The sequence below is a fragment of the Zingiber officinale genome, chromosome 11A, assembly GCF_018446385.1.
Source record: "Zingiber officinale cultivar Zhangliang chromosome 11A, Zo_v1.1, whole genome shotgun sequence".
NCBI lineage: Eukaryota > Viridiplantae > Streptophyta > Magnoliopsida > Zingiberales > Zingiberaceae > Zingiber > Zingiber officinale.
The window spans coordinates 24,490,147-24,501,055 of record NC_056006.1 but is presented as its reverse complement, the minus strand read 5'-3'; the positions used below and the strand labels follow the sequence as shown (position 1 = coordinate 24,501,055).

At 42.1% G+C, this 10,909-nt stretch overlaps 1 protein-coding gene across 1 annotated transcript; it reads right to left on the bottom strand.

Annotated features, from left to right (window-relative positions):
* Positions 1-2,079: 2,079 nt before the first annotated feature.
* LOC122031302 lies at positions 2,080-3,417 on the bottom strand. Its single transcript, XM_042590426.1, has one exon. It carries the CDS (start codon positions 3,415-3,417, stop codon positions 2,080-2,082), a length of 1,338 nt encoding a protein of 445 aa, XP_042446360.1.
* Positions 3,418-10,909: the final 7,492 nt, after the last annotated feature.

Below are 10,909 nucleotides of genomic sequence, written 5' to 3'. Positions count from 1 at the left end.
ACACACTCATTTGGCGGTATGTTTGGGGAAGCGGACACGCATTGAGAAGCGTGCCCGCGCCTCCCCGGGTCCTATATAAGGACCCTAGACTTCGACGGAGGTATGCAGAATTCTCATCACTGTAGCCACAATTACTCTGCCTCTTTTCTTCTTCGCCTGATTTGAGCGTCGGAGGGTCGTTGCCGGGAACCCCCTCCCGGCTCGGCTTCTTTGTAGTTTCGCCGGAGATCCACATCACCAGTCGGAGTTAGTGGAAAGCGTCACGCCCCTAGCGTCTATCGACTCAGCGTTCAGAAAAGATCAGTCAATATTAAATTTTTAAAAAAAAGCTCTTTTATGTTTATCATTGTATCCCATATTTTTTTAAAAAAAAAAACAATACTCATTTTGTCCTATCCATTCGACTGTCAAGTAGTTTTATCCAGACTATTCCACATTTAAATAATTTTATGGTAATTTTAATCAAAATTCTAATGTATGATATGGTGGAAAGACATGCACCTTGATCAATGCAAATCCTGATTAATCCGACTCGAAACAGAGCTAGGGTCAAGTTGACCTAGTTCACAGCGAGCTCAAATCAGGTCAGACTAATTTTTCCGAGTTCAACTCCAATATGCCTAGCATACGTTCGACTTACGTCAAGTTAACCTGGCAAGGTGTCCAAACTCAAGTTGACTAGTTGAGTAAGTCCGAGCCATATCCGAGTTAAGTTCGACTAACCGAACCTAAAACTGGATTCAGTTATTTTTTTTTTTTTCATTTCACTGAATATTGCTCTAAATCTAATTTGAGCCTCAAAAGGATAGACTCCCCTTCTAACCTCTCTTTAGTCCTACTGTCACTCTGTTCTACTGAAACCTGCCTTAGAAGAATCATCAAAAAAAAAAAAAAAAATCAACACTGAATATTTCGAGGACATAATTTATCTTTGATCTCAGATTGTATCAAATATATTAATATAATTTTACTTAAAACTATTATAGTTATATTAGAGTAACAGAATATCAAAGATTATTAAAAAAAATCAAATGATTTTGCTTTTTTATTAGAGAAGTGAAAGTGATGGTGGAACTAAATTAGAATTTTAAACGATTTCAGATTTAAAAGTTTTTAAGGAGTGGAAACACTACTCTAACTATTATGATTCTAATAAAATACTTGTATGCATACAAATTTAATATTTTATGAGATAAATATATTTAAAATGGATACATTTTGATGACCGAAATGGTTATAATTGGTGTGAAATTGAAAAAGTATATATATATATTTAAAATTAGTCTGTCTAAATTTTAAAAGATAATGTATTATCTTACTATTTTATTAAAAATATCTCTCCATTACTAACTGATTTTGATGAAGCTTAAAATGAATTTATGTTAATATTCTTTTTTCTATTCATACTAAAAATAATTCCAAGTTTTATTAATAATTCGACAACTGAAACAATTAGTGATCTAGAGTTTGAGACTCAGCTACGGCATATTATTATGAATTTTTCTCATTATTAATTTTCTCTGGTTGTTTTATATAAAAACATATAGTTCTCTTTAGTCTCACATCTTAGAATTGATAACACTATGATCAAAAAAATTTTTATAAATATTTTAGGCCGACAATGTTAAAAAATATATTTTTCTTAATTTTTTTTACTAAGATAAGTATAATATTAAATTAAATTAATTTTTTCATAGGGAAATCATAAGAGTGACATTCGAAAATTCAAACAATTCGAATTTTCAAAGACAAATTAATTTTCAAAAATTATGTACTTTACCCTAATGATTCTACTTTAATATTTTTAATGTTAAAATATTTTAATTAATATAATTTTATTATAAAACATAATTTCAATATATTATATTATATACAGAGACGGGTGTACTATCACTATTAAAAGTTAAAAAAACTAAAGCCCTCTTCAATAACTCGTAAAATCACATTCATGAAAAATATAAATTATTGCTAAAAAAAAAAAATAGCGCCGCCGACAGCTGGCTCGTATGCGTCATTCATTCTCTCTTTTACAATTATGCTCCTGTAAGTGGATTTTCGGTAATGCCCCTTTGAAATAATTTAATTCTTCTTCCCGTCCTCGCCGCAATCGTAGTAGGCCTTCTTCCTCCGATCGGCGCGCGCGCACGTGCAGATGGCGAGGAAGCACGTGGCGTAGATGCCGTGCACGCGCCAGTTGACCCGCGGCGGCTCGCCGTTCACCGCGCGGTGGAAGACTGCGGCGTAGTAGTGGATGCCGACCGCCAGGCCGATCACCATCTGCGCCAGGGCGAGCGATCGCGAGGAGGTGGCGGGGGAGTCCTCGAAGCGGGAGAAGAGGGAGACTAGATCGGACAGCTGAAGCACCAGGTAGATCAGGTAGCCCATCGTTTGCGCCGCCTGCATCCAGGTGTAGGAGGCCGGCGAGGTGGCGTAGAAGAAGCGAAGGGGCTCGAGCCCCGTCGCGAGGGCGGTAAGCGCGAGGGTGCCGAAGTAGATGGCGAGGTAAGCCTGGGTGAAGAGGAGCAGGCGGTGGAGGGAGAGGTAGGCGCGGAGGCGGCGGAAGAGAAGGGCGAGCAGGAGCAAGGGGGGCACCAGGAAGAGGGAGGAGAGCACGGGGGCGACCTTGGGGGCGAAGCTCTTTCCTACGTACGGCTTGACGCCTTCCGCGATGCCTTTGTTGGCGGCGGAGATGTAGGCCTTGGAGGTGGTGGAGAGGCGCTCTAGATCTGGGAACAGGCGAGAGGGGAGCTCCCGGAAGTCTGAGATGAGATCCGTGCCGTCGTCCAGTTCGTCCTCCATCTCCATCCCGGCGGCTAGCTCCTCCGTCTTCGCCCCTTGCTTCGCCGCCGTCTTCACCTTTTCCTTCACCGTCGGCGGCTTCTTCGCCGGTGCCTCCTTGGCGGGTTGTTGCGCCTTGGGCACCTTGACGGAGGATTCGATCTTATTTTTAGCAATGGACGAATCAAAACCTAATTTTTTGGAAGATTTGGTCGAATTGGCGGCAGAATTGGAGGATTTGAGTTTGTCCTTGGACGATTTTGTAGAATTCGCCTTGCTAAGCTTGGCAGCATCGAGAAGTTTGGTTGAATTCGAGGCTTTGAGGGTGGCATTGAAGCTTTTACCAAGCTTAACCTTGGCACTCGCAGCGGCGGTGGCGGTGGAATTGGCTTTCTTGGGCTTCAAGAGCTTGGTCTGGTTTTTGGCCACCAAGATCGGATTTTTCTTGGGCGCTGCAGGATTCTGCCCCCTTTCAGCACCATCTTCCTTGTCGACCGATGTTCTGATCAAAAGCTTCGCCTTTTGAGGCTTGGAAGAAGAACCAGTGGCGTCGGCGGACGAGGAGCAAAGAGTGAAGCTACTGTGAAGGAAGAGCAACAGCAGCAGGACAGCGATGGAAGATGGCAGAGAGGCGGCCATTGGCAAGCACCTGGAGATCTGAGATTCTGGTGAAGAGAGTGAGGATGCTCGAGATGTATATATATATGTGAAGCAGAGTGAAGAGGAGGAAGGAGAGGGAGTGGCAGTGGAACCACCATATCTTCTTGACGCGGGAGGAAGGTCACAAAACCACTTGGCGGGCTTGTGGAGACAAAGTGGGGTTGTGGGAGACGCAGTGAGAATCTTAGGACCGCTTTGCTGTTGGACTGTTCCTCGCTCGGACAGGATTGTTGGAAAAATTGTGAAAATTGTGAATGAAAAAGGACGAAATGGAGTTGAGTAATTTGAAGGTGGGTTATAATGGATTTGGACATGTGGATGTTCGTGAGAGTAGCGCACATGAGTCGGACAACATAACATAGTATGACTATATGTATATCTCTTTTTTACGCTTGCAAATATGTAAATTCATGGTTCGGATTGTATTTGAACCTAAGTGATTCGAGCATGATCTATAAATGTCGAATTCAGATCGATCGAGATAAAATTTACTTAAACAAATCTACCTATGTTTTGTCTTCCAAATCCGTTGTGTTATTTGCTCAAGTGCGTAATGGACGCATTAATGGCCGAGCTCGAAATGGTCGACATTAATAGTGAATTTGTAACCATCCTGACAGAAAACTATCGACAATTGATAGCTGATGATCGACATTTTGAGCCGGGCAAATAAAGATATTAAATGACCTTTATTCAATCATTTATTGTTAAGGGTTGGAGCTTCTATATAAGGAGATCGTGAACTCGATCAGAGATAAAGAGAGTAAAAACTCCATCCATCTTGGTCCAATTGTTCTCCTTTTTGTTGAGTGACCTGCTCAATAGCTCTTATGTGATAGTGTTTGAATACGTGCTCAATTTGTCATGAACAACCTATGTTAGGTTGCGATCTTGATTTTGTCATTGTATCATGGGAAACAGACTTTCATCGTAACTTTGAAACACCGCTAGAGGAAATGAATCTATTTTAAGAAAACTGTGTCAAACTCTCTCTCCTGCACGCTCAGATAACAATGACCCACTCAAGTTTTGGCTCAGGCGACACTCAACACTCGGGCCTCTCGATGATTGGCTAGGACCACTTGACACTTGGGTAACTCGACACTCAAATCTCTCAGATTTCGCTGCACTCTACCCACTCGACACTCAAATCTCTCGACAAAAGGCCTACTCGAACCTTGAAGCACTCGAGTCACTCAGGCTAATCGAGCAACTCGAAAGTCACGTGACTCCTATGTGCTTTTCCAATCGAACTTGACTCTCATCCCACATGGCACGCAGATGGATTAGGACTCGACACTCGTCTCTCTTAGACTTGGGCTTGCTTGAACTCAACTTGACAATCAAGTTTCTATTGTTCGTTTGGTACTTGGCTTCCCATCAGCGCTTGACCACAATGATGCCATCTTGATAGATAAGTCCGATTTCAATTTTATCATTTCAAATTCAGACTATTCCTTCATAACTCCGATAACAACCTTTGTAGCAAGATTGAATAACAATCTTAAAACATATTTTTAAACTGTTGAGATAGCCGCCACAGAAGCTGTTGAGGAACAAGATGCTCAACATGTGATAGCTCTATCCGTTCTGATTGACAATGTTCCAATCAACTATAGGGACAAGCCGGAGAAATTCACTGGGTTAAACTTTAAGTGGCGGTAGTGGAAGATACTCTTTCTGTTGGTCCCTTTGAAGGCCGGTTAGAAGGAGGGTTGAATAGCCTGCACAAATAAAAACAAACCCTTCTCAGACTTCTTAAACTGACACTTGCATAAATAAATAAGAGCAATAAACTAAAAGAAGAGGCACAGGAGTTTACTTAGTTACAACTGGGGAGGTTATTAATCCAAGGAGAATAAAGCGCAACAGATATCTCTTTTTAGGCGGAAAAGCCTCTTACATCATTCAAGCACGGAAAAATAAAAAGCTAAACTAACAATGAAAGCATACAAGTGTTGTAATCAGAATTGCTTGTATTGTTGAGCTTCTTGGACCAAAACTATATTTATAGTCTTGGTCGGGGCACTTGGAAGAGTTCCAGGCACTTGAGAGGGGATAAAACTTTATGCCTTTTCGCATAGATCGCGTTTGACTACGATTTGGATGAAATCCAGGTCCGGGCGCTCGGAAGGGTTCCGGGCGCCCCGGACTGGTCCAGGCGCTTGGAAGGGTTTCGGGCGCCCCGGACCAAGAAAGTCAATAGAATTGGCTTTTTTCAGTCCGGACCCTCTGTTCCAGTTCAGCTCGCCTCAGTCCGGGTCTTCTGCTCCGGCTCCTCTTGCTTGGGTGATCTCGGCCATCCGGAATAGGGCTCACTCGAACCCAACTTCTGGCCTTCTCGAGCAGGCTTCCGCTCCGACTTCTCATCCCTTGGAATTGTCACGTGCTTCCTTCTCATCCGCCAGCGTACTCATCCGTAGCTCTTCGTCCTTCGGACGCACCGAACCCGTCGGCTCTCTCCCGTGCCGACCTTCTCACTAGCTGCGTCTCTTGCTCCCCGAGCAATCTTCTGCTCTAGCTTCTCATCATTCGGAAACACCGCACGCTTCCTTCTCGTCCGCTGATGTACTCTTCCACGGCACCTCGTCCCTCAGACACATCGAGCTCGTCGACTCTCTCCCTATGCCGTCCTTCTCGTTAGCCACGTCTTCCACTCAACTTCATGTGCTCCTAAGTGATAGATCGGATGCGAGCGATAGAGGGGGGCGGGGTGAATATCGCTTCTTTTAACATTTTTCTTTTACTTTGTAAATCAGAATCGTGTAGCGGAAAATAAGAAAAGAGACAAGTTCTTTTACTTCGTTCGGAGCCTAGCTCGACTCCTACTAGAAGGCCCGCGATCCTTGACCCCACCGATGGGTAATCCACTATAACCATTCTTTCCGAGATCCTCGGAAAGAAGCAGATCGTACAAATGAGCAAGATAGTAATACCCTACTATATTGCTTATATTAATTACAATGCAAGCTATAAAAATTATACCGACAAGATGTAGAAATGGACGCTCGGTCGGTACTTCCGAAGTAGCTTGAAGAGTTGTAGTGAATCTTGCAGTACGAGCAGCTTGTGCGGAGAAGAGCCTTTTGATAATCAATAGTGTTCTATTAAGCCTCATATCTCGAGCTCCTTTTTATAAGTGCCACTGTCGTTCGGTCGACCGATCCCTCTGTTCGGTCGACCGAACCCGCTCCCTTCCTTCTTGGTTGGAGTCTGACGCTGGCTCGATCTTCTGCATTTACTGTTCTTTAAGGGTTCGGTCGATCGAACCTCTTTTTCGGTCGACCAAACAGCTTCCTTCCCTGTTCGTCGAAATCTGCTGAGATCTTCATTTAATGCTCCATTAATACTGATTGGATCGGTCGACCGATCCCTGGTTCGGTCGACCGATCAAGCTTCGATCGGACTGTACTTCGCTTTGGTCTGAACTGATCTATGGTCTGAGTCAAGCTGGTTCGGTCGACCGATCATCCTATTCGGTCGACCGATCAGGCCGAATCTGCAAAACAGAATTAAATAGTATTCCTGCAAAACAAAGGTTAGCACAGTAATATAATACATGAGTAATATAGACAGTAGAACTGCCTTGATCTCAACTTGGAAACCTTCCCGGTTTCTTCAGTTGGATCAGCGACCTAAGGTTGTTCCCTTTAGGAACCCGACCTCACTGTCGCTCCTCCAGTTGCATACCTTAACTTACCTGCCAAACATTGGTCCTCCAGACCTGTTTGGACTTTTGCCAGCTTAGTGTCTGATCGCTCGATCCACTAAGACTTTTCCTACAATACTACATTAGCCACATCAATAATAGTAATATAGAATACAATGGTAAACCTAAACCTAGATTTACTGAGATTCGCTGGTCCAGTCGATCGCGCGCGGTCGACCAGAAACCATCCGAACAACCTTGCTTGGAGTTCACTCCTCCAAGACTTCTCGTTACCTAAGGTTACCACCCCCTAGGATTTACTTCATCTGGCTTCACTTACAAGAACCTAAGGTTACCACCCCTTAGGATTTTCGCCACTTGGCTTCACTCATCAAGACTCAGTATTCGGCTACCCAGGGATTAAGTCCTCCAGACCTATCTGTTGGTGCGGGAAGCATCCGACGATCGAACCTATGTTTTGATTATGTCAAAGGGTTCAAAGTTAAGGTGTTTTGATTTCTAATATGTTGAACAAGTTTGCAGGAAAGTCCTAAGTGGTACTTAGGCATAAGTCCTAGCTGCGGTTAGGCAAATGGAAAACCCTAGGGGGTGGTAACCCTAGGTAGAGGAAAACCCTAGGGGGTGATAACCTTAAGTCATAGGGGGTGGTAACCCTATGCGGAAAGTCTTGGCAGGTCGATGGCTTCAGGCAAAAGTCCTAGGGGGTGGTAACCCTAGGTGGAAAGTCCTGGTGTCGCGAACCAGGTGAAAGACTGGATTAGCCAGGAAGCGGATGTCCAGCAGAAAGTCCGGAAGCGTCGAGTGCTGAGCAAAAGTCCAGTTAATCTGGAGGATCGACTGGCAACAGGTAAATCCCTTGAGTGGAGTAGGTGAGGACGCGTTCCCCGTAGAGGGAACAGTAGGCGTCGGGTCGACCTAGGGTTTCCGATCGGAAATCCGAAGTCAGACCCGGACAGTCCGGAGACTGTCATAACATTTCTTATCATATTCATTCTGTTATTTATGCTAACTTTGTGTTGTAGGATATTGTTTGGGACTAACACATCTTGCAGGTATAAAGAAATGGAGTTTTTCCTCGGATGAACAGTATCCGAGGCGCCTCCATGGAGCTTGGAGGCGCCTCGGGTGCAAAAGCTGACTTGGCTGCGAAACTTCATTGGAGGCACCTTGGAAGGCGCCTTGAGCAGGGTTTAAGGCGCCTTAAACAGATGAAGTTCGACCAGATCAAGTTTGATCCACGCGGAAGACTCGGCAGCATGGAGGCGCCTTGAACAGCCTTCAAGGCGCCTTGAACACCCTTTATAAGGGGGTTTCGAACAGCACTTCAAGATATCAAGTTTCCAGTGATTCCAGTGCTACGTGCTGCTCAAAACAACGTTTCGAAGTGCTGCTACTTGTGCCCGACGACCAGGAGCTCCGAATCTTCATTTCTTTGTCGTCGGTATAATTATCTATTGTCGTTTATTGTACTTCAACTTGTAACTTTTTATCAAGCTTATAGTTGTTGACCACCGGAAGCGATCAAGGATCGCGGGCCTTCGAGTATGAGTCGCCTTAGGCTCCGAACGAAGTAAATCCTCCGTGTTCTTCTGTCTGTGTTTGTCTTTTCTATTTTCGCTGCATTTACTCGTACGTTTTAAATCGAACGATTCCGATAATTCAACAATTTAGCCACGAGCGCTATTCACCCCCCCTCTAGCGCGGTCTCGATCCAACAATTGGTATCAGAGCGAGGTCGCTTTGAACTGGTACAACCACCATTCAAGCATTTTCGTGGCTTTGTCGTTTGTATAGGGTAAAAATAAAACCTTACGCCTTTCGTTTTTTCCCTCCAAAATTATTTTCAAAAAATTCATTTTCATCCGTTCACGGTTTATTAGTATTGATAAAATATTGAATTTGGCAAAATTTGAAATAATATTTTTTAAATATTTTTTAATAATATTTTTTTATTATTTTATTATTTTTTTCTCGAAACTGGTGAACTTCTATTTCTATCCTTCCATACCGCACTGCTAATCCAGGATCAAGTCCTGGTACATTTTTTTTGCTATTTTTTGTGTGCAAGGTTCTTTTAAAATGACATTCCAAGAAGGATTCTGCACCGTCCGACCGCCGCTCTTTTCTGGCGAGGACTTTGGATACTGGAAGAACCGGATGGAATACCACCTCAAGACGCAAGTCGAGATGTGGATCATCATCCAGACCGGACTCGAACTTCCACGTGACGACACCGGAGAACTTATCTCATGCATCAACTGGGATTCTAGCACAATGAAAAAAGTTGAAGCAGATGCCAAAGCAACCTGCATGCTACAATGTGGCCTAACCAATGAAGAACTGAACCGCATCAGCCCCTTCGCAAGTGCAAAAGAGTTGTGGCAAAAGTTGATGGAACTACACGAGGGCACTTCCGACGCTCATGTAAGTAAGCATAATTTAATAAATGATTTATTTGAATTAGATGAGCAGAATAACACTACTTCGGCCGAGGAAGGTATTACGATGGTTGCAGGTACAAGTAAGACAGAGGAAAAGATATGGTCCGAGTCTTCAGATGAATCCGGGTCCGACGAAGAAGAATCGACGAGCTTCCTCGCTCTACCAGTACTAGCAACCGTGGCGGAAACTGAGTACGAGTATGAGTCAGAAACCGAGAGCGAATCCGGGACTGAGTCTGATCGAAGCTACGAATCCGCATTCGTTTCCGAAGGACCAAAAACCACTGTAAGTTCACTACTCGCAGAATTTCAATTAGATAACTTGCATGAATTATTACCTTATTTAGTAAAAAAGTTGGCCAAATCCAACGTCCGGGTTAAGTCGCTCCAAAAGGAGGTAACAACCCTTAAGGAAGCGACTGACTCGAGCTCTTTAAATGAGTCAGTTCAAATTGGAAGTTCAACTCAAGTCCAACAACTTGAGGAAGAAAATTCCAATTTGAAAACTCAAATTAAAGAACTCAAGGACACGTTGGAACTCCAAGAATCTGGATCTGATTCTTGGAAAACAGCGAGTCGTTTACAACAAAACTGGACTTGGATTTAAAACTAAAATAAAATACAAATCATATTTATCACTAGTTAATAGAAATAATAGAAAAATTGTCCAAGCATGGGTGCCAAAATCCAACTTGGTTAATCAAGTTGGAACTGATCATTATTGGGTCCCCAAGGATCAAGTCTATTACCTTGATAGACCATATCGAGGCTATGATCCAGGGGGAGCTAATAGAAAAATAATATTAAGAACATAATTCAAATTAATATTCAAATTAAATTTGAAATTAAATTTAAAATTCAAAATTAAATTAAAAATTCAAAATTCAATTAAGAATTCAAAATTAAATTAAAATTAAATTAAAAATTAAAAATTCAATTAAAAAATTTGAAATTAAATTAAATTCAAAATTCAAAATTCAAAATTTAATTAAAAAATTCGAAATTAAATTAAATTCAAAATTCAAAATTCAATTAAAAATTCGAAATTAAATTATAATTAAAAAAATTCAAAATTCAATTAAAAAATTCGAAATTAAATTAAATTCAAAATTCAATTAAAAAATTCGAAATTAAATTAAATTCAAAATTCAAAATTCAATTAAAAATTTGAAATTAAATTAAAAATTTAAAATTTAAAATTCAATTCGAAATTAATTCAAAATTAAAAGTAAATTTCAACTTAAGTTAGATAAAAGTAGATGGAGGATCCAGACTCGCTGGCACCCCCCAACTGAACTACCCGACAGGGTAACTGAACCTAATATACCCGAAATGGGTAAAACAAGAGTAGATTACCCGG

Bases quoted from the DNA above. Each gene is read 5' to 3' on its own strand.
- LOC122031302 (XM_042590426.1), bottom strand. From the start codon at position 3,417: ATGGCCGCCTCTCTGCCATCTTCCATCGCTGTCCTGCTGCTGTTGCTC.